Source organism: Esox lucius, chromosome 8 (genome assembly GCF_011004845.1).
Source record: "Esox lucius isolate fEsoLuc1 chromosome 8, fEsoLuc1.pri, whole genome shotgun sequence".
NCBI lineage: Eukaryota > Metazoa > Chordata > Actinopteri > Esociformes > Esocidae > Esox > Esox lucius.
In genome coordinates, this window is record NC_047576.1 from 27,978,562 (window position 1) to 28,003,673 (window position 25,112).

General features: G+C 41.7%; 1 protein-coding gene across 1 annotated transcript in view; it reads right to left on the reverse strand.

Annotated features, from left to right (window-relative positions):
• The window catches only part of LOC105008070 (collagen alpha-1(XXIV) chain), a 148,795-nt gene that overhangs the window by 35,127 nt on the left and 88,556 nt on the right, over nucleotides 1–25,112 (reverse strand). Inside the window, exons 25-31 of the mRNA XM_034293897.1 lie at nucleotides 22,271–22,324; nucleotides 18,823–18,876; nucleotides 14,156–14,209; nucleotides 13,196–13,249; nucleotides 9,621–9,674; nucleotides 9,443–9,487; nucleotides 6,816–6,860 (exon numbers count right to left, since the gene is read on the reverse strand). Coding sequence (XP_034149788.1) covers nucleotides 6,816–6,860; nucleotides 9,443–9,487; nucleotides 9,621–9,674; nucleotides 13,196–13,249; nucleotides 14,156–14,209; nucleotides 18,823–18,876; nucleotides 22,271–22,324 — 360 coding nt within the window. The remainder of the gene's footprint in view (nucleotides 1–6,815; nucleotides 6,861–9,442; nucleotides 9,488–9,620; nucleotides 9,675–13,195; nucleotides 13,250–14,155; nucleotides 14,210–18,822; nucleotides 18,877–22,270; nucleotides 22,325–25,112) is intronic.

A 25,112-nucleotide genomic window follows, 5' to 3' on the forward strand; every position in this document is an offset into this window, starting at 1 on the left:
CCTGCACAGTGGTAACAAGGCATGATGGATCCATGTTCTCATTCTGTTTACGCCAAATTCTGACTCTACCATCTGAATGTCTCAACAGAAATCGAGACTCATCAGACCAGGCAACATTCTTCCAGTCTTCAGCTGTCCAATTTTGGTGAGCTCGTGCAAACTGTAGCCTATTTTTCTTATTTGTAGTGGAGATGAGTGGTACCCGGTGGGGTCTTCTGCTGTTGTAGCCCATCAAGGTTGTGCGTGTTGTGGCTTCACATATGCTTTGTTGCATACCTCGGTTGTAACAAGTGGTTATTTCAGTCAAAGTTGCTCTTCTATCAGCTTGAATCAGTCGTCCCATTCTAGCATCAACAGCCCACAGGACTGCCGCATACTGGATATTTTTCCCTTTTCACACCATTCTTTGTAAACCCTAGAAATGGTTGTGCGTGAAAATCCCAGTAACTGAGCAGATTGTGAAATACTCAGACTGGCCCATCTGGCACCAACAACCATGCCACGCTCAAAATTGCTTAAATCACCTTTCTTTCCCATTCTGACATTCAGTTTGGAGTTCAGGAGATTGTCTAGACCAGGACCACACCCCTAAATGCATTGAAGCAACTGCCATGTGATTGGTTGATTAGATAATTGCATTCATGAGAAATTGAACAGGTGTTCCTAATAATCCTTTAGGTGAGTGTATACAGTGGGGAGAACAAGTATTTGATACACTGCCGATTTTGCAGGTTTTCCTAATTACAAAGCATGTAGAAGTCTGTAATTTTTATCATAGGTACACTTCAACTGTGAGAGACCGAATCTAAAACAAAAATCCAGAAAATCAAATTGTTTGACATAAGTATTTGATCACCTACCAACCAGTAAGAATTCCGGCTCTCACAGACCTGTTAGTTTTTCTTTAAGAAGCCCTCCTGTTCTCCACTCATTACCTGTATTAACTGCACCTGTTTGAACTCGTTACCTGTATAAAAGACACCTGTCCAAACACTCAATCAAACAGACTCCAACATCTCCCCAATGGCCAAGACCAGAGAGCTGTGTAAGATATCAAGGATAAAATTGTAGACCTGCACAAGGCTGGGATGGGCTACAGGACAATAGGCAAGCAGCTTGGTGAGAAGTTGCAAACAAAGGTTTCCATTCATCCACCTTCTTCCGCTTATCCGGGGCCGGGTCGCGGGGGCAGCAGTCTAAGCAGGGATGCCCAGACTTCCCTCTCCCCAGACACTTCCTCTAGCTCTTCCGGGGGGGACACCGAGGCGTTCCCAGGCCAGCCGGGAGACATAGTCCCTCCAGCGTGTCCTAGGTCTTCCCTGGGGTCTCCTCCCGGGAAGGCGTTCCGGGGGCATCCGAAACAGATGCCCAAGCCACCTCAGCTGACCCCTCTCGATGTGGAGGAGCAGCGGCTCTACTCTGAGCTCCTCCCGGGTGACCGAGCTTCTCACCCTATCTCTAAGGGATCGCCCAGCCACCCTGCAGAGAAAGCTCATTTCGGCCGCCTGTATCCGGGATCTTGTCCTTTCGGTCATGACCCAAAGCTCATGACCATAGGTGAGAGAAGGAATGTAGATTGACTGGTAAATCGAGAGCTTTGCCTTGCGGCTCAGCTCTTTCTTCACCACGACAGACCGATACATCGACTGCATTACTGCAGAAGCTGCACCGATCCGTCTGTCAATCTCCCGTTCCATCCTTCCCTCACTCGTGAACAAGATACTTAAACTCCTCCACTTGAGGCAGGCACTCTCCACCAACCTGAAGTGGGCAAGCCACCCTTTTCCGACTGAGGACCATGGCCTCGGATTTGGAGGTGCTGATTTTCATCCCCACCGCTTCATACTCGGCTGCAAACCGTCCCAGTGCATGCTGAAGGTCCTGGTTAGAAGGGGCCAACACGACAACATCATCTGCAAAGAGCAGAGATTAAATTGTGTGGTCCCCAAACCTGACACCCTCCGGCCCCTGGCTGCGCCTAGAAATTCTGTCCATAAAAATTACCCTGCCCTGCCGGAGTCCAAAATGCACTGGGAACAAGTCTGACTTACTGCCGGCAATGCGGACCAAGCTCCTGCTTCGGTCGTACAGGGACCTGACAGCCCTTAGCAAAGGACCCAGGACCCCATATTCCTGAAGCACCCTCCACAAGATGCCGCGAGGGACACAGTCGAATGCTTTCTCCAAATCCACAAAACACATGTGGATTGGTTGGGCAAACTCCCATGAACCCATGAAACAAAGGTTTCTTTACCAAATATTAAGTTCCGCTCTTCTGATGTATCAAATACTTATGTCATGCAATAAAATGCTAATTAATTACTTAAAAATCATACAATGTGATTTTCTGGATTTTTACAGACTTCTACATGCTTTGTAAGTGGGAAATCATGCAAAATCGGCAGTGTATCAAATACTTGTTCTCCCCACTGTATGCATTACTAAGGCTTGTTCCATTAAAGCAGCCTGTCCCAGATGGCTCTTTTGCCTAAAATTAGAAGCACTGGTCTAAAGACAAAATATACAGCCATTAACCATCAGTGTTTATGTCTTACTTAATCCTCCCACAAATCAATTCCACATCATACAGAGCATCAGAACTACAAATTCTACTAACACATATTAAAAGTACATGATGTCAAAGAAGTGGCTACTATCTCAGTATTAATGCCAAATATCCAAAGGTATCATTTACAACTCCTGCTGTAACTGTCAGCATAAAGCATTACTCAAAATGATCTAATAACCAAAAGGACCAGAATCTGTCTGGAAAACAGCACACAAAACAAATACATAAACAGAAACAAGAATGGGGGATGAGAGTGACAGAGAGGAGGAATGATGTGAAAGCATACTGAGTCAGTATATTAGGTCTTCATAACATTGGACACGTTTCTTGAAGCACTAAAACTTTGTGGGAGCAAATGTTCACAACATGCCAGACAGGGCTAAAAAACATTCAGCTTGTAGATCTAAGAGGTGAGGTATTCATTCAATGTAGATATCATAAAGTGCATTCAATCAACTTCCAATTCATTAACATTTTCCTTCAACCACAGTTTCATGTTAAAGAAGGTTAGTAGAGGGAAACGGAAGGCTGGTATGTCCTAATGATGTATTTTACAACACTAAACACAAGGTGGCGCTGTGGCTCTAGAGTTCACTGAGCCGAAGACTGAGTTCCTCAGCGCAGCCAGTCAGATCTTTGTTTTCTTGATATCCTCATGGCATTACAAAATACTGTTAGATAATGGTAAGTAAACAATATTAGATATTGGAGTAAACATACAGTTAGATGATGGAGTAAACAATATTAGTTAATGGAGGAAACACTTAGATACTGGAGTAAACATACTGTTAGATAATGGAGTAAACAATATTAGATAACGGAGTAAACACTGTTAGATACTGGAGTAAACAAACTGTTACATAATAGACTAAACAATGTCAGATAAATGACTAAACACTGTTAGATACTGGGGAAAACATTGTAAGATATAGTTTACATATGGATAGATACAGAAGTAAACACTGTTAGATAGAGTTTACACACTGTTAGATACTGGGGTAAAAACACTTTTAGATACTGGGGTAACCACTGTGAGATGATAAAGTAAACACTATTATCTAACAGTGTTTACTCCAGTGTCGAACAGATTTAACATACTGACAGATATTAGAATAAACACTGTCAGATTGTAGAGTAAACACTGTTAGATAATAGCGTAAACACTGTGAGATAATACAGTGAACACTGTCAGATAATGGAGTAAACACTGTTAGATAGTGGAGTAAACACTGTTAGATAGTGGAGTAAACACTGATCGATAGTGGAGTAAACACTGATAGATAGTGGAGTAAACACTCTTAGATAGTGGAGTAGACACTGAGATAGTGGAGTAAACACTGAGATAGTCGAGTAAAGACTGTTAGTGGAGTAAACATTCTTAGAAAGTGGAGTAGACACTGCTAGATAATGGAGTAAACACTCTTAGATAGTGGAGTAAATGTTGAGATAGTGGAGTAGACACTGTTAGATAGTGGAATAAACCCTGTTAGATAGTGTAGTAAACACTGTTAGATAGTGGAGTAAACACTGTTAGATAGTGGAGTAAACCCTGTTAGATAGTGGAGTAAAAACTGTTAGTGGAGTAAACCCTGTTAGATAGTGGAGTAAACTATGTTAGATGGTGGAGTAAACACTGTTAGATAGTGGAGTAAACCCTGTTAGATAGTGGAGTAAACAGTCCACTACTTACAGGTCTCCTCAACATGTCACAGTGACCTGTTTTACGCCTCAGTATCAACATCCATTCCCACACGTGTACTAACATAGAACTTACTATACGCAAATTACAGCAGTCACACTGAAGAGGTGTGTGTGTGTGTGTGTTTGTGTGTAGCCAGCCTAAGCATGCCTGTGTGTATGTGTGTATGCATAGCGGTAAATCGGGTTAAACAATTAAAAATATGACTTGTCAAGTATTACGCAAAAGCTTGAATGGAGAGGGATGAACAGGCCAAGCATCTGTAAGTCATTGACCTGCAGCCAGAAAGTTCTATCAGGCCTCCATTCAGGACATGTCTGTATCATCATCTTTGGCTTCACAGGCTGCATTTAGACAGGCAACCCAAATCAGATATTTTGTTAAATTTTGTCTGGGTCAACTCCGAACAAGACAGATTTTAATGGTCAAATACCACGTGGAAAACAGGTCAGAATTGGGTTGCCTGTCTAAATGCAGGCAAAGAGATACTGGGACAGCAATATGATAATATTTTTACAGTTGGTCTCAATTCACAAAAATGATTTTGAGTTATTTTTTACAAACCCCTTAGTTCAGTTTGTTTAGCCGGGTGTCAACACTCCATGCGTCACTGAGAGCACACTAAACAGCATACCGCAGTTTGCTCAAAAAGAGAGGTCTCAGTTGGACTCCATTTGTACTGTGGTAAACTGCAATGCAGGTGAGAAAGCAGTCCAGACCAAACACAGGGAAGAACCAGAGGCGTTGGGATTATGCATTTGATGAAATGTCCGCAGTGCTGTAACTGAACGTCTTTGAAACTGTTTGTTGAGAAATAGAGGATAGGGAGAGCGGCGTCCTTGTTTAATCACAGTCTGATGAATAAAGATAACGCTAGAATTCTGTTTCACCCTATGGACGAAGCATTGTTCCATCAGAATCAATCTCTGATGAATAAAGATAACTGTACGTTTCTGTTTCATCCTATGGATGAAGCATTGTTCCATCAGAATCAATCTCTGATGAATAAAGATAACTGTACGTTTCTGTTTCATCCTATGGACGAAGCATTGTTCCATCAGAATCAATCTCTGATGATTAAAGATAACTGTACGTTTCTGTTTCATCCTATGGACGAAGCATTGTTCCATCAGAATCAATCTCTGATGAATAAAGATAACTGTATGTTTCTGTTTCATCCTATGGATGAAGCATTGTTCCATCAGAATCAATCTCTGATTAATAAAGATAACTGTATGTTTCTGTTTCACCCTATGGATGAAGCATTGTTCCATCAGAATCAATCTCTGATTAATAAAGATAACTGTACGTTTCTGTTTTATCCTATGGATGAAGCATTGTTCCATCAGAATCAATCTCTGATGAATAAAGATAACTGTATGTTTCTGTTTCACCCTATGGATGAAGCATTGTTCCATCAGAATCAATCTCTGATGAATAGGGATTGAGATTACTAAGGCTGGAGAAAACATCTGCTGAGCTGAAACAGCTGGCTTTGTCCCCTAGAAGATGTATTTACCCTGTATTCCTCACTAAGCAGGCAACCTATACTGGTAGGGGGCTAACCTCCATGCATTTCCTTGTAAACCTAATAAATTAAACTCCTTGGTATCTGGATTCTTCTCTGTGACAAGAAAATATTAGAATGCACCAGAGTTTGAAGACAAAAAGGACCTGGCACCTTATCTGTGAAACACGGTCAAAAGAGCTTTATGTTTTGGGCCTGTATGTTAATCTGTATGTTAAAATTGGGTGCATACATGCAACATTTTTTTTAATTTCTGAATAGGCAATCCAATATGGATGAAAATACCCTCAAATTAAAGCTGACAGTTCGCACTTTAAACCCATTTTGACTGTATCAATAAGAATCCCAAAAAACTAAGGACGTGTCACTGTCAACTCATTATGGAGTACACAATATAAACACTAACACATTTCAAACTGAACCGTACTTCACTATAAATTGCCACAAAAACTATAGCTCAGAATTTATGTGTAAATTCTGGTAAACTGAGCTGCCTGTGTAAATGCAACTTAATATTTAACACTGTTAAAAAGAAAATGCTAGCCTCAGTTTAACAAAAACACACCAGCCAGAAAGACCACAATGTCATAGCACTTCGGAAGAGAGCGTACAAGGTACGCGCTTGCATGCACACACACATACACTCACACACACATACACACACATGCATACACATGCACACACTTGATGTCTAATTCTAACTACTTTTTGTAATTTTAATTAATTAAATTCCTGTTCTATGCACAGCTTGTTGTTTAATCAAAGTGGGGCTTGTGTATGTTACAGGTAAAAGGTTGTGGTAGATATTTGTTTTTAGGTTAGATTCAGCTTCATTGTAATGGAACAGTACAAGCACAACGAACATGGGGTTAACATCTAACCAGAAGATACTTTTATTATGTAGTTTCACGGTTGGTTCATTACCTCATTACAATCAAACCTGTCAATCAACTGTGTCAATGAAATCTGTGCATAAAACCTGTCAGAGCAAATGAAGAGACAGTGTATAAGATACTCACAGATTTCCCTGGTAGACCTCTCTCCCCTGGACCACCAGCTTTACCCTGCAAGAAGAAAACACATGGAATAAATGGGTCAGAGATGATACCTGCACAATGGAATAAATGGGTCAGAGATGATACCTGCACAATGGAATAAATGGGTCAGAGATGATACCTGCACAATGGAATAAATGGGTCAGAGACGATACCTGCACAATTAAAGTATTAGTTACATAGTGCCACCTGAATTGAACTAAATGCACCTGCTATTATGACGCAAGTCTTATGAAAATACTGCCTTTTATTGTCTAAGATATCAACAACTTAGGGTAAGTACTGCGGTTCTCAAGTAACATTAGTGCTCGTGACATTTTATATTCCAACAGGAGCTTTACAACAAGGCAGACTTCTTGGCAAGAGTATGTAATGATTGGGTGTATACCAATTTGCTGCTTATGTAAATTTGCTGGCCTAGGCTAACAAAATATTGTACTTATTATTATATGTCATCATATTTTATGGACAGTTATGTGAAATAGAATGTTCAAATACTTTTTATATACATATTTGGACACATGGATATCTAATCTTTACAACACTATTGACATATTTAATGAATTAGTGACAGATTACACTTTGCAATGATTTAGGAATAAAAAATCTACAGAAGTGCAGACAAAATGAATACACCCCTTGCTTTAATAGCTTGTCTTGGCAAATTTGGCTGAAATAAGTTAATGTAGCCATTTCTTTTAACTGTCTATCAGTCCCTTACATTGAATGAGAGGATTTTCTGCCAACTATTCTTTCTAGTACTGCTAAAACGATCATGTTTGAGGGCTTTCTTGCATGCATGGCCCGCTTAAAGTCCCCCCACAGGGTTTAGGATTGATATTAGGTTTCACTAGGCCACTCCATAACTTTCCATTTCTGCTTTTTAAACCATTCTGTTGTAGTTTTACTTGTGTGTTTTGGATAATTTTCCTTTTTCATTATGTTTTTTCAGGATCCATGTTTTGTCCAGCTTGGTCCTGATGGCCTCACATTCTCCTCAAGAATTGTTTGGTACAATATGGATCTCCTGGTGGCAGACTCTTGGGCTGAATTTGGTGGGAAAACCTGTCCTATTTATATTGACAGTGGTCTGGACATTACTCAATGTGTACATTATTCATTGTACAATGGAAAGATCCACTTTAAATAGCTCGGAAATGGCTTTGTAACCCCTCCCACACACATGGGCATCAATATTTTTTTTTCTTTGGATAGGTGTTACCACACACCCGAATTGTTAAGAACAAACCAGACCAAGTTTCTAATCTTTATGGAGGGCTGCACCCTCCCAAGTTATTCTGTAATCACCAGATCCTTGGATGCACCTGATTCTACGTTCACCATCACATAAAATTCTTACGCCATTTCATGTAATGGCAAAGTAAAAGGTGTACAAAATATTTCAGCACAAGGAAATTTCATGTGTTTATTTGGTTTAATGGTTTCAAAGTATTTTTTTGAGATTCATTAAGTTGGTTCTCTTTATCAGTTTATGTGGTTGGAATTAAGTTCAAATATCCACATATGTAAAAGAAATGAACAACTTCCCAGGGGGTGTCCTAACTATTTCACATGACTGTATAGTATGTTTCTTCACACATAACCAATATGTGAAAAAAAAGAAAGAAAAGAAACCTTTCTGTTAAAACACACCAGCGAAGGCATTAAAGCAATAATAAAAGTTATACTTCATTGCCAAATTCTTCATTTCTAACTTTTCTGTCACAATACTACAAAATAAGACAAAAGCTAGAGATGTCACTGATCCACTAATCTGTTATGTTAGAAACATTCACCTATGATGAGCCACTACATCTACACCACATCACCTAACTTCACTATCAACAGGTCTACCATTTACATATAGGGCTTGTTCAGCAAAAACCAATGTGCTAAAAGCACACAGAGACACTAGCAAATATAAAGCCAAGGGGTAGGCGTTTCATGTTTTTCATTGTAAATGAAGACAACCAGATTGATTACATATAAAATAATGAGCAGGGAAATAAAATACTGACAGTTTTTATCCTGTGAACTGCAGGTCATTACTGACTCAGCTCATGTTTCGTCACTGTGGGCTGAAATATGTTGCTAAATTGACAACTTGATCCACATAACTTGATACAGCCCACAGAAGAACAGCACACTCTGCAAAATAAACGTTAATTAAAGTCTACTGATCTTCCACACCGATTTTATCTGCACTTTAAACCTCAGCTTAGTGGCCCAGGCATAACTGTTTCACTCAGTAGTAGCAATAACATATGCTGAATATTGATGGAGTTTTTTTGTGGTTTCTACTCGAGAGCCTTAACAGTGGGCTCTGTTCTGGAGAATGAATTCAGGAGCAAGGGTGATACAGGAAGGAACCCTGCTTCATGCTGTCCTGTCATTGGTCAGCTGTAACATAAAGGACTTGCTGTTAAGATCCACTGCGTGTTGTATAGACATTTCTGATGCCAAATGAGAAGGAGACAGACTGGAGGCATGCGATAGGTCTGAGGACAGGCCAGGAAAGTCTGTGGTAGAAAGAACACTAGACTCCTTCAAGGCAGACAGGTGACCCCTGAAAAAGAACGAAGAATACTCACAATGAACCCAGGTTCCCCTTTTTTTCCACCTTCGCCACGCTCTCCCTGCAAAGGAGAGAGAGATCGATATTTTTAATCCGGCCAAAGGGCACCAAACGATGTCTCTCAGGGAGGTAAAACTTGCGCATATGCTTTGTTTTTATGCGAAAAGGGGAGATGTTTAAAGCGGGGTGTTTACCTTTGTGCCCTCAGGCCCTGGTTCCCCCAAAGGACCTTCTGCACCCCTCGGACCCTGTGACACAGAGACACAGCCATGTACACAGAGACACATCCAATTACACAGAGACACATCCATTTACACAGAGACACAGCCATTTACACAGAGACGCAGTCATTTACACAGAGACACTTCCATTTACACAGAGACACAGCTATTTAAACAGAGACACTTCCATTTACACAGAGACACAGCTATTTAACCAGAGACACAGCCATTTACACAGAGAGAAATCCATTTACACAGAGACACAGCCATATACACAGAGACACAGCCATTTACACAGAGACGCAGTCATTTACACAGAGACACTTCCATTTACACAGAGACACAGCTATTTAAACAGAGACACTTCCATTTACACAGAGACACAGCTATTTAAACAGAGGCACAGCCATTTACACAGAGACATTCATTTACACAGAGACATTCATTTACACAGAGACACAGACATTTACACAGAGAGAAATCCATTTACACAGAGACACAGCCATTTACACAGAGACACAGCCATTTACACAGAGACACAGCCAGAGTTGAGCTTGAGAGCTCTAGAGTATAAGGAGTGCTAATCCCATTGAGGCAGTGGCGTTACGATCAGCATATGGGAGCAGCGCAACGTGCAGGCCATTTTAATGCCATCAAACGTGTACACACAGAGTCCAATAGAGACTAATAGACACAAACAAAAACAGCTGGAAAACATCAACAACTTGGGGAGTATAAGCTAGTTTTTTTATGTCTCTACCAGTGTGGGTTACCTGCTTATGTGACCCCTATGGTCGATAAACAGAAAGGACGGAGATAAATCCCTGCTACTTTAATGATGTGAGGATGAAAGGAAAGTAGGACAACTGTAGGATGAATCCACTTGTTGAACAGGGTCTTTTATGATGTGATCCTGAAAATGGAATACCGTAAGCAGCCATCATGAGCCATGGCTAGAGGGAAGATCAGAATGGTCTAAGAGGTAGGCAGAGAGCATAATGCAAAGACTATAAGCCTAAACCCAAAAGTCTACAGTAGAGAGAAAAAGAGAGGAGACAGAGAAATGAAGAGAAAGGGGGGAAAAGAGAGAGAGGATGAAGTGGAGTTGGGAGGAGGATGTACAACAACCTAGAACAGAAACCAAGAAGAGGAACAGTCATGCTTTTCTAACCATCTGGTAACCATTTGAATTAAAAATGGGTTGGCTGACCAATCAAGTAAATTTCCTGTCAGATATTCAACCTATGCATGTGATGTCACACAACACTGCTTTACAGAGGAGATAGAATGGGGGATGGCAAGTTTCTGTGCCACCACAAAAGAAATCATTAGATACAACAATAGAAATCCTTGGATCAAATTCTGACTAGCCACAAATTATGGACAGAAAACAAACACATGAAAACCATACCTAATGAACACATTTGCCAATTGAAAACAAAAAATAAAGTAAAATGAGGCTGCCTGATGACGCCATCACAACCACAGAACTGTCTTGGGAATAGATCTGCGGAAGGTTATAAAAAATTGCTTCAGCACTGAATGTTCCCAGGAGCACAGTGGGATCCATCATTATGAAATGGGAGAAGTTTGGACCCACCAATATGTTTCCTAGAGCTGGCCATCCAGCCTAACAAAGTAACTGGGCAAGAAGGGCCTTGGTCAGGGAGGTAACAAAAAACCAAAAACAGAGTTTCAGAGATTCTCTGCAGATATGGGAAAACATGCCACAAGGACAGACTTCTCTTCAGCGCTCCATTAAGCAGACCTTTTTGTTAGAGTGGTAAGACTGAAGCAACTCCTGAGTACAAAAAATATTAAATGCCGCCGGAAGGACACTGAGAGCATGAAAACAAAAGACAATGGCTAACACGATTCCTACGTTGAAGCATGGTAGCTGAGGCATGGTGGATGAAGCAACATGCTATGGGGATGCTTCTTAGCAGAAGGGACTGCAAGAATGGTCAGGATTGAGGGAAGCAAAAACCTGATCTAGAAAGCATAGGATCTCAGACTGGGTCAAAGATTCATCTGTCAGTATGAAAACAACCAACCAAGTCTGTGAATATGCTTGAGTGTCCCAGCCAAAGCCTGATCTTGGAACTAATGGAACATCTGCGGGAAGACCTGAAGATGGCAGTTTACCAAATATCCCCATCCAACCTGACCAAGCTTGATAGGATCTATAAAGAAGAAAGGGAGAACGTGTCCGAATCCAGGCGTGCATAAGGTAGAGGCATATCCAAGAAGACTTAAAGCTGTGATTGCTGCCAAAGGGACTGAATACTTACAGTATGTAGATGAGATACATACCACACAAAGTTTTTCTCAATAAATGTGACTGGAGTTGCTGCAATGAAGCACGGCTTTAATCACAAATTGGATTTCATGAAAGTTGGGAAGAAATACACATACATCTTTTTTTTTTTATAAACACAAACCATACAGTCGTGCAGTGAATGAGTGCGTATGTGTGGTACGTGAATGTGTTTGTTTGTGAGAATTGCATTCGCTACCATTTGTTTTGATTTGTTTAGAACCTGTAAACTGCCAGTCTCTATTATTGCCTTATCCTGGTCATTAGCATCAATAAAGCTTTTCAAAAATGTTCATTGACAGATTACTATTTAAGCCTCTCAAACTGCACACTGCCATGGACGGCCTTTCCCAGTACTGAATGGAAACATCTTGTTTGTGTGCCTTAGATGAGCCAAGACAAGGAGGATGAGAGAGCACAGTGAGACTTCATGGTGACTGGGCACTGTGGGTCTCTCGTTGGCATATCCTCTCAACTTCTCACAGTCTTCTGACACAAACATGTGGATGGGAACGCTGGATCGGACGCACCAAGACACCGGCCACACTGGCAGCTGGCACCACCTTCAGCCAACCCAAAGTGGCACAGCAGAGGCATTTGCTCTACTACCCGACCACTGATGGCAAGCTGGCCCAGTCGCCTCACACCCTCTACAGAGAAGTCTGAAGCATCCATTATTTGGCAAATGAATCACGGTAAACATGAATCTGCCAGGGAGACGTCTACAACCTCTCAGTGTAATAAATCACGCAGACTACTACAGATGTTCTCAGATGGACAACCCTCCTGATCCACAAGATGTCTCCAGCGTTCTCATACAACAAAGTATAAGGTCCTATAAGTGATCATGTGAAATATGTCAAGTCCATGGGTGCTATTTCCAGTACTGTCTCAGTAAACAGATGGGGATCTACTCCTCAATGCCCTCAGGTGTCTCATCTGCTTGACATTACACTTTAGCCACAGAATAGATTAACGTCTTTGCGCAACTCATAAAACAAATGTCAGCATCTAATAAAGTGATTAAGTGAATAATAAAGACAAGTTGTTTAATCACCTTCACCTCTCATCTGCAGTTTAACTCAGGTGGAACATTTGGGCCATTCCTATGGTGTTTGAGGATAGAAACACCTGTTTAGGGTTTAGGTTGAAATCCCAGTTAAGCTCCAGATGGATGACTCAGTGGGTAGAACTGGGGAGAAGGGAGGGAGTAAAAACAGAGTTCTCTTACCCTTCTGCCTTTTGGTCCCGGGACCCCTGGTATTCCCCTCGGCCCCTGAGGACCCTGGTATGTAGAAGATGGGGGGACAGGGAGTACGGGGGTGGAAGGGGAGAGAGGACACAGAGGGAGAGGCAGACACACATGGGGGGATGGAGGGAAGTTTAGAGAGAGATCATTGTTGAATGTTTTCAAGACTGTTGAGAAATCAGTTCAAATCAGTTGCAATGTCACAATTCATACATGCCAAGTGTGGAACAGGTGAGACACCACCCAATAAAGTTAATTATTTGAAAGAGCAGACCAACATCTACATTCCACCTGTTCATGATCAGAAGGTTTGTGATCTGATCAGCCAGTTATCCAGTATATGTGGACTTTGCATAGGATGCTGAACTGACTGACTACATGAGGATTAATGAGCATACTGTGTATAACATCTGTCAAACCAATCCAAGCACCTCTAGGGAGTTCAAACAGGCAAGAGGAAAGAGATACACAGACTACAATGTTGTATAAAAGTCTGTCTGTTGATTTACTGTGTTTATGGAAGGCCAGCCTTTAATGTGGGATTGGCAAGTTGATATCAAATTACCCAGGCAACTGTTGAGTTTTTATAATTAAGAGAGGAGGAAAACAATAATTTTTGCCAAAGCTCCCCACTTGATGTAAGCATTTATTTTCATCCCGGAGTGTTTACGATAGCTAAAACAGAAATTAAATAGGAATCAGGGGAATCAATGTATTTAATCCCTACACTCCATTAAGTTCAAAATGTGTTGGCATAATAAACTGAACTGGCAGGAGCACTCAGAATGAGGGCAAGAGGGAGTTTGGGGGTGAGGCAGATAGGGAGGAAGAAGAGAGGAGGGGATGAGGAGGACATCAATTCTTTCAACATAATAAAAAATATAGTATATAAAGTTGGATCCAAACACAGTTTATATTTAAGCTAGGTTGATTAACACTTACAGGAGGTCCTTGGAGACCAACTTCACCTGGGCCACCTGGTAATCCTGGATACCCCTTGAGACAAAGGACACACAATTGAAAAGTTAGGTATGAGTGGAAATACATGTGCTAAGTAATATGTTAATTCTAGTGGATTGGGGGAAGGTAATATTTCCTAGATCCAATGGGAAATGTCTCTTCTTTAGGCTTTAGCCATCGGGAATCACTAGAGAGCGGAACAGGGCCAGTACGTCTGGTTAGTCCAGGGAACAACGTGTACAGTATGTGCCGATCCGTCAAGTAACAGAAAAGTGTTGAGCTCAGCGAGAAAATCTTTGAAGAAAAAAAATCCATCCCTGTTGGGCAATCATGTCAAAATAAGTCAACATAAGAAAGCGAGGTTGACATCCGACACTAAATGATTCACGAATCCCTAGAGTTTGTGGTCATGCTCCTCTGCAGTGTGACTGTGTTACAGGACAGGTTCATCATCGCTCAACCCACAGACGGTGTGGGCTGCAGTCCGCCAGCCAGCCAGACATGGAGCCAGACAGTCAGAGAGCCAGCCAGACAGACAGTCAGTCACGTAACTCAAGGCATGGGACCAAAGCTAAACACCTGGAACTGTCTGTGGGTCTGTCCACCAAAGGCCCTAGGCCAGCCAAGGACATGGGCCAGCCCCTCTATCTGTCTCTCCTACTCCAGAAATACATAACAGAACAGTACAGCTCTAAAAAAAAAAATAGATCACATGGCATAACGACTGGGAGTGAGCCCACTGGAGATCTTTCACCAAGCACCAAAGGATTAAGTGCCTATTAAGTGCCAAGTGAACTAAGAGGTTTGAATCCAACCATGTTGACTGTTCAATCAAACATGAGTCCCATATAACAGGCCCAACAGAAGCTTGTTAAATAGAAAAGATTGGCAAATTACATTTCCACCACAAATCACCTATGGGGCCTAAAGCGTACAACTCGTTCACATACTTATACAGTATGACTTGACAATGACACGTATTTAATTGGTCAAACTTTTCTATAGATTTCCTTGTTCGTGTATTCATAAAGCCTTTGCTACAGCTATATGGCTAGCTATACATTCACAAGTGTAGTAATGCTGTGACATCCACCTTTCCCAAACCTAGGTCTTTGGCATTAGTCTACAGGAATATTCCCAGTCTGCAACACATTCCAAATGAAGAAGTCCAACTGACTGTAATGCTCAGTTCACAGAACCGTGGTTATGCAAGTAACCTCTGATGTCTGTTATATAGCAGTTGGTACATACTGTACAGAACACCTATTTTCCAACAACATATTTGGCTGTAGCTTTTAAACTGTCAAAGTTATGAGCTATTAGACATTTCCATATTCAGACACCTCTTCACTGTCTTCTGTTTGCTCAAGGATGATCGCAAGCCATGTAGGAAAGGTTATAAGACACAGTGGAAAAATAGCTGTCTTCTCCTTCAGACACTGTGTTCTTATCATTTTTGTGTGCTATTTAATTGTTTTATAATTCATACCTGCAATGTGTTTAAAAATAGAGAATGAAATTGTTAATAACATTCTAAATAGTTACGATCTTACAGTTTTTTAAAATCACTTTGGCATTAATTTCAAAATCTTGACGTCATTTTTTTAAACTGTAGACACATTTTTCAATTGCTTGGATAAAATACACATAAAACTAAGATCATTTGTTCATTTAAAAAAAATCACCTGTTCAATATGACACAACTTCACATCAAAGTACTACTATTTCAAAAGGCAATTCACACATTACATTTCAAATGAGTGTCGATTAATTTCATTACAATGATACAACTATCAATTGATACAACTGCTCAAAATGATAAGTAACTGTTGCATTACTCGTAATGCATAGTTGTATGGAAAGACAAACAATATTCCATGTTTAAATCATAAGTTTCAAGATAACGAGATTCATTGTCACCAATTAGTGTGGAGCCAGAACCAATTAGACTACATTATCTATGGATGTAATATTTCATCATCATTCTTTATCAGACACCGTTTCTATGATCCCATGTACCATCTTTTTAGACTATTTACAGTATTGACAGTACTGCACTGTACGGATGCAGGCCCTTGTAATTGCTTGTCTAATTCTGCCAACTCGTTACTGATGACTGAGTTCACATTGTGGAACGAGTATATAAAGAATTGATTGGGATCCACTTGCAACAACATAGTGATACGTAACATGGAGCCGGCAGGTGATCCAGGTCACAATAGAGGTCAAGCAGTGGTGGGAGGAAGACGAGGAAGACGTGTTGGTCAAAGGAATGGCAGGGGACCAGCACCCCTTCTGAGAGGTGGTCGTGGGCCTCGTTTCAGAGGTGTGGGGGAACGTGGTAGAGGACAAGGCCACGGACCAAGACTGCGGCAGCAACAGCAAAGTGTCCAATGAAATCTGAGCAATAGTGGTAGACCAAGTCATAAATCATGGCATGACAATGACTGAGGCGGCTACAATGATACAACCAAACCTCAGAAGGTCAACCGTGGCCTCAATAATCAAAACTTTCCGCAATGAGAACCGGTAAATTGTCAGCATGCACTAAACATTTTGCAACTCTCAATTGTCAGATGACTGCAAACCAATATGCAAGCATGGTTTCAGGCCCATGCACAATTTACCACCCTGTATTTACCCCCATACTCTCCTTTCCTTAACCAGATTGAGGAATTTCTCTCCACGTAGGGAGATGGAAGGTTTATGATAGGTGCCCTCATGAACAAGTCGCTCTTCTCCAGGCCATGGATGACGCATGCAATGACATCACGGCAGACCAGTGTCAGGCCTGGATTCGCTATGCCCGAAGGATTTTTCCAAGATGTTGGGCTAATGAAAACATCCATTGTGATGTAGATGAGAACCTGTGGCCAAATTCACAAGACAGAGTTGATGAAAATGTAGATGTACAGTAATCACTCCTATGTTTTGCTTTTTACAATACAAGCAAGCAGGTTGAGGAACACTGCATTTGATGTTTTATAGTACTGTCTTTTCTTTTCAATTTCATAGCTAATTATTTTGCTTTGATTCAAATAAACCTATGTTTTGATTGTACTGTATTGTTTTTTCATCAATATATTTCAGATTCTGTTCAATGATTCCACTGTGTCTGTAGTATTCTCTCTATGACTGCAGTAGTTTTACAGGGATGTATTTACATGTAGTACCATAATGAAACATGTATCACCTATTTTGTACTACAATATTTAATGATTGTACGAACAATCACACAGACACAGTCAAACTATTGATTGCTTGTGTGTGGGTGATCTAAATTAACGTTTCAATGGTATTTCCCAAGAAATTTGTTTCTTGAAACAATGATTGTGCAAGTGCAAGATTTCTTCAAAGATATGAATGCACAATGCAATGTTTAGAACATTGGACAGCCTGTGTTACAAGTGATGAACATTTTGAGTTTTGTGTCTATAGTTTTGAAAAATGATGTCATGGTTCTGAAATTAGTGCCAAAGTGAAAGTAAAACCCTTCAGTGTGTGAGGGTAGTAGTTATCCTGACAATTGTTTTTTGTTTGATTTAATAAAGACCCCAGAGTTCAGTGATCCTACATTTTTAATAATGATCCCCTATTTGTGGGGTGATCATACTTTGTAGACAAGACAGTACAATAGCTAGTCAGACAAGAGCTTTTGATATGCCTTCCAAACACATGAGAGGCTAGTGCTGAGCATTCAGCCTGCCACCCGTACCAGACATAACAAGTGTTACAGTCAACCTGCCACCCATACCAGATATAACAAGTGTTACAGTCAACCTGCCATCCATACCAGACATAACAAGTGTTACAGTCAACCTGCCACCCGTACCAGACATAACAAGTGTTACAGTCAACCTGCCACCCGTACCAGACATAACAAGTGTTACAGTCAACCTGCCACCCGTACCAGACATAACAAGTGTTACAGTCAACCTGCCACCCGTACCAGACATAACCAGTGTTACAGTCAACCTGCCACCCGTACCAGACATAACAAGTGTTACAGTCAACCTGCCACCCGTACCAGACATAACAAGTGTTACAGTCAACCTGCCACCCGTACCAGACATAACAAGTGTTACAGTCAACCTGCCATCCATACCAGACATAACAAGTGTTACAGTCAACCTGCCACCCGTACCAGACATAACAAGTGTTACAGTCAACCTGCCACCCGTACCAGACATAACAAGTGTTACAGTCAACCTGCCACCCGTACCAGACATAACAAGTGTTACAGTCAACCTGCCACCCGTACCAGACATAACAAGTGTTACAGTCAACCTGCCACCCGTACCAGACATAACAAGTGTTACAGTCAACCTGCCACCCGTACCAGACATAACAAGTGTTACAGTCAACCTGCCACCCGTACCAGACATAACAAGTGTTACAGTCAACCTGCCACCCGTACCAGACATAACAAGTGTTACAGTCAACCTGCCACCCGTACCAGACATAACAAGTGTTACAGTCAACCTGCCACCCATACCAGACATAACAAGTGTTACAGTCAACCTGCCACCCGTACCAGACATAACAAGTGTTACAGTCAACCTGCCACCCGTACCAGACATAACAAGTGTTACAGTCAACCTGCCACCCGTACCAGACATAATAAGTGGTAGACACATAGATGCACTCACCCTGGATCCCTTCTCCCCAGGAGGGCCCAGAGGGCCTGCAGGACCACGTTCACCCTGGGGAACACAAGAACAGAAGCAGAAAGGGGTTGTTAACCGCACCACCAACCTGGCCTTCCATATGAACCTTCAACCTCTGCTGCTTTAGTGCTGCACTTAGACCTCTTAAACCCAGGCAGGGAAACTAATGAAATTTTATGTGAGAGCCTCCTGAAAATTTAAGGGTATAGGGTGATGATTGTAAATATCATAGTGTGACTTTAATATGAACACTAATATCTGTATGTAATAAAAACCACAAACTGTGGTCTATTGTAAAGTCCATTTACTCATTCACTTTTCATGTCAAAGTTAAATGTATTGGTTGCATTCATTGAAAGGCAGATGTAATAGATGGGTTTAGCAAATGTTTGACTTTCTAGTTCCAAATTCTGTTGTAAAAATAATTTAAAGACAGTGCATTGAGTGTTAGAATATGTACATACTATATACACAGTAGTAGATATATTACATAACTCTCAATTAGATAAAGCTCCATAAAACCCAGACGACAGACAGTGTGATTAAACAAGCTCTACCGTAGTCTCCCAATTGTGGCTTTAATACACCTGTAATATTCCAGCATCCTAGACAGTCCTCATGAGAATGGCCTAAGGCGTGTTTGGCTCTGTGATGATAGTCTGGGCCTTTTTATTGCTCTGTGTAGTTAGGGCTGTAGAGGGCACCGCCCTCTGCAGAGCCAAGTGAGCCATATAGTTAAACAGGGAGTAGAGAAAAACACACACCCCTCCTGCGTACAGAAATCAAAGTGGTGGAGTTGCTCTTCCCCACCTTTCCACCTGGCTTTGACCTGAACTTAAGTCCTCGATCCAGTTAAAGCCAAAAGAGGCCAACCCCATGGTCCAGAGCTTGGTGACCCACTTGAAGGGCACTATGGCATTCTACTGGCCAGGTGAGATGGGATAGTGGGGGGGCAGAGGTTATAGCATCGCCTGTGTATCTGTTGGGGCAGTAGTGAGCTATTGTGGCTCCAGGATTTCTCTCACAAAATAATTAATGGTGACAGAGGTGAGTACTACAGGTAGGTAGTGATTTCCTGTGGCTTTCTACTATATTTCAATGATGTGGAACATTTTCATAAAGGTGGGGACAGCAGACTAGGAAGGTCAGAGGTGGAGTACATACCCATCAACACTCAAGCCTGCTGGTCGGCACATGGCCTAGGGATGTGACTTGGTTTGTCATTTGGGTTGGCAGCCTTGTCAGATTTAACATGCTTAAAAGACATGCAGAGCCACAGAGAACAAGAGCCTGCTGTCTAGCTATTGTAAAACTCACACATGGCTGGGCGGTTAAAGTAAGGTCTATCCCGTCATCTCTAACAGACTGACCGGGTCTATCCCTCATCTCTAACAGACTGACTGGGTCTCTCCCTCATCTCTAACAGACTGACTGGGTCTATCCCTCATCTCTAACAGACTGACTGGGTCTCTCCCTCATCTCTAACAGACTGACTGGGTCTCTCCCTCATCACTAACAGACTGACTGGGTCTCTCCCTCATCTCTAACAGACTGACTGGGTCTCTCCCTCATCTCTAACAGACTGACTGGGTCTCTCCCTCATCACTAACAGACTGACTGGGTCTCTCCCTCATCTCTAACAGACTGACTGGGTCTATCCCTCATCTCTAACAGACTGACTGGGTCTCTCCCTCATCACTAACAGACTGACTGGGTCTCTCCCTCATCTCTAACAGACTGACCGGGTCTCTCCCTCATCTCTAACAGACTGACTGGGTCTCTCCCTCATCTCTAACAGACTGACTGGGTCTCTCCCTCATCTCTAACAGACTGACTGGGTCTCTCCCTCATCTCTAACAGACTGACTGGGTCTCTCCCTCATCACTAACAGACTGACTGGGTCTCTCCCTCATCTCTAACAGACTGACTGGGTCTCTCCCTCATCTCTAACAGACTGACTGGGTCTCTCCCTCATCTCTAACAGACTGACTGGGTCTCTCCCTCATCACTAACAGACTGACTGGGTCTCTCCCTCATCTCTAACAGACTGACTGGGTCTATCCCTCATCTCTAACAGACTGACTGGGTCTCTCCCTCATCACTAACAGACTGACTGGGTCTCTCCCTCATCTCTAACAGACTGACCGGGTCTCTCCCTCATCTCTAACAGACTGACTGGGTCTCTCCCTCATCTCTAACAGACTGACTGGGTCTCTCCCTCATCTCTAACAGACTGACTGGGTCTCTCCCTCATCTCTAACAGACTGACTGTGTTATAGACTGTTTTGAAACTTTTGCAGTTGGTCTCATAACCTTGCACCCCCTTCAATGTGCTCTACGGCAAGCGTCCAAGTGTAGATTACAGTGAAAAGCTGGTCAGCCAGTCATAACTTGGAGGAGCGAGTACAGCAGGTGTTGATGATTAATAGACATTGCCATGCTGGTAGGGGGAAATCTATTATATAAAAGCCAGCCTTGAACCAAAACATAGGCTCAGAAAGTAAACTAAATACTTATCAAACTTCGACCAAAACAAAGCTCTGGCCATTGTATTTCAGGTTAAAAAATGAATTCTACTGGGGTGGGGCTCCATAGACAGAGAGTACTTCCACAACTGGGCAGAAACAAAAAGATCCTTCTAAATCAAGCTGTGTAATTGGATTAAATATCTAGTATCTGAAAGTAATTGACAGGGTGACATTGCATGGGTGCATGCTTGTGTCAAGAGATAAGTATTACTGAGGGGAAAAAAAGAGTGTAGGTCTGTGTGAAAGAAAGAGAGAAGCAGAGAGACTTAAAGAGAAAAGTGTCTGGCTAAGTTTGCAAGTATTTCAAAGCCGACGTGTCCTAACAGAGATAGAGGGTTTCTGGGTAGGCTGGGGGGTGTGCATCCAAATGAATGCCTGTCAATAATCAGCAGTCAGGACCTCAAAATAATTTCAGTCAACAGTCAGGGAGCAGCTAGAGAAATGTTTAATGCTGAGGGTTGAAAGGTGATTATTAGGGCTGAGTATTACTGCATCAGCACAGGAACTAGTGCAGCCTTCAGCTCCTCTCATTATACAGCATGAGCTCTAAAAATGACTCACATGTGAGTTCATAAGCCAGCTGTGTGTGTGGCTGTGGGGTGTTTGGGACTCAGCACAGAAATGGTGTTTGCTTGCTTTGCCAATCAACACAGCAGAAAAACAAAAGGATGTCTGTCTATCTGCCTGTCTCTCGCTCTCTCTCTCTTTGTCTGTCTGTCACTCTCGCTCTCTCTCTCTCTTTGTCTGTCTGTCACTCTCTCTCTCTCTCTCTCTCTTTCTCTCTTTGTCTGTCTGTCACTCTCTCTCTCTCCCTCTTTATCTATTTGTCTGTCTGTCTGCCTGTCTGAGCATCCAAGTGATCCAATCTGACAAACTGATAGCAGAAAAAAACACTACAATACCTTTTCACCGGCATCGCCTACTACCCCTGATGTCCCAATGAGGCCTGCTGGACCCTGATAGATGGATAGACAGACAGACAGACAGACAGATAGATAGATAGATAGATAGATAGATAGATAGATAGATAGATGGACGGGTAGATGGATAGATGGATAGAGAGATGGACAGATAGATTGACATATGGATAGATAGATGGAGAAATAGTTGGACAGATAGATGGGTAGATAGATATATAGATAGATAGATGGATGGGGTAGATGGATGGATGGATAGATGGATAGATTGATGGATGGATAGATGGATAGATAGATAGATGGATAGATGGATGGATAGATGGACAGATGATGGATAGATGGATGGATAGATGGATAGATAGATGGATAGATGGATAGATAGATGGATAGATGGATGGATAGATGGATAGATAGATGGATAGATGGATGGATAGATAGATGGATAGATGGATGGATGGATAGATGGATGGATAGATAGATGGATGGATAGATGGATAGATGGGTGGATAGATAGATGGATGGATAGATGGATGGATAGATAGATGGATAGATGGTCAGATAGATGGATAGATAGATGGACAGATGGGGATGGGGAAGAACAACAAGAGAAAGACAGAGGGGGACAAAGTAACATTGGCATGGTCAATAACATACACACAGGTAATGTCTGTCTGTTAGAAGAGGCATGATCAAACCCATCACTGTGCTCAATTTAACCTGTTTTGACAGCAGGAATGCAGGAGATCATAATTCTCAATGTAACAGTGATGTAAAGACTGACATTACATGTTTGTAAAAGGAAATCACAAGTAACCAGGGGGACAATCCCTCAGTGACATTTAAGCACATTGAACTGAATAATATAATTAGTGCAAGCAGTGTTTAGTGGCAATGTGGTATGCCTCATGTTGTATGAACAGGGTAATAAAAAACATCCTCAATATTTACAATTCATACTCCTACAGTATAGGACCATAGACCAAGGATTAAAAAAAAATGGCAAAACATGAAATACTATTGAGGGAACATATTCGGTCCATGATTTTCTTTATATGCAACAATGCTTAGGTAGGTGGTACGTGTCAAAGTAAAATCCACATGAATAACAGAACCCAAGGTTTCCCAGCAGAACATTACATAGTATTTTTGTTGTCCAGCAGTGGTTTGTGTTCTGCTTCCCAGCCCTGTTTAAAAAGCCTAGTTGTGACTGAGCAACTGTTGTACTCAATCTAGGAGAGTGATCCAACATCCCACTGACCTTCGCCTAACACTTGAGGTCTGCTTGTTAACGAGAATAAGAGCATAATCACTTCCAGATCAGGCGTCTGGATAAAGGACTGAGGTCTGGCCCAGTGCCAGTGTCTTTGAAGGATAGAGAATAGGAGAGAAGTAGAGTCTCTTGCCCAAGTGCCTCCTGGGAAGAATAGCTGGAGGGTGATAAAAACATGTCCCCAGTCAGGCTAACCGCTAAACCTGATGGGATCATATTTGTTTCAAAAGATGCATTTTATTTTTGAAAAAAATAAAAATAACAAGCATTTTTTGCGGCAGAACATGTTGCTATTCACAATCTTCTTTCTATATTTCCGAATTAAGACTTGAGCCGGAGTTCAGACTTACAGAAACATCTGTTGCAGGTTCGCTGCTAAGGGAAGAGACTGAGCAGGGAACAGGACAGACACAGACATAATGAGAGCACACTTTGAGACTGTATTAATTATAGGTAGGATGGAAGAAAGAAGGGCCGCAGAAGGGAGGCTTTCCTGGAGAATTTTAAGTCCAATGCCATCTGGCTGCTTCCAAAACAAGATGACACTGTGGTGGAGGCAAAACGACCAGAGGTGTGAAATCCACGCAGAGGGAGACAATGCAGGGCTGTGCATTACACTGGGCCCTCAGAACACCTCTGCATATGACAGATGTATGGTATAGTCAAAGTCTTTTAATTATTAAATGCCCCGAATAACACAGAGTCATTCTGAACAATGAAAATATTGTGACATGGCACACAGCCTCTACGCAGAAATATATAAAGCAAAAATATAGCAAAAAAAAGATACCAAAATATACATAACAATGAAAACTAGCAGCAATTTTAAAGAGTGTAGAATGGGGAATATGAACAATATAGATGTGTATTGAATATTATAAATTTAAGTGTAATATGCTTATGAATGATACATAGAAATATTCTAATGTACATTGAATGTGTAGCTGGTTGAGAAGCCTCATGGCCTTGGAAAAAAAACTGTTTGTGAGTCTGGAAGTGTGTGTCCCGATGCTCCGGCAGCATCTACCAGATGGCAGTAGTGTGGTTAGGGTTAGGGTTAGGGGTTATTGAGACCATAGCCTGGGTGACAGTAATCTTTTATGATGTTTTGTGCTTTCCTCAGGCATTGTGTGTGGTAGATGCCTTGCACGGAGGGGAGATGGCAGCCGATGATGCGCTCCGCAGACTTCACCCCCCGCTGAAGGGTGAGGAACTCCCATCCAACATGAAACAATATATTTATCCAAAGAACACAATACAAATATCTTTAGAAACACACAACACTCCCCTAATTGTACCTGTATTCAAAATGACACATACTGTACCAAGCCATATATGTGTGTCATTTAATTGGTGTTGTCTGCTGTAGTTTCTGTATTATGTTATGTGTGGACCCCAGAAAGAGTAGCTGCTGCTCCTGAAACCTAACTTATAAAAACCTAAAACCTACAGTGTGTGTTTCTGTGTGCTGACGTATGTCTGAATCATCATCAGCCATGGTGATAATAACGGGTGCCAACTAAAAAGCTACAATCCTGTCTGTCCTAATCCACGCAA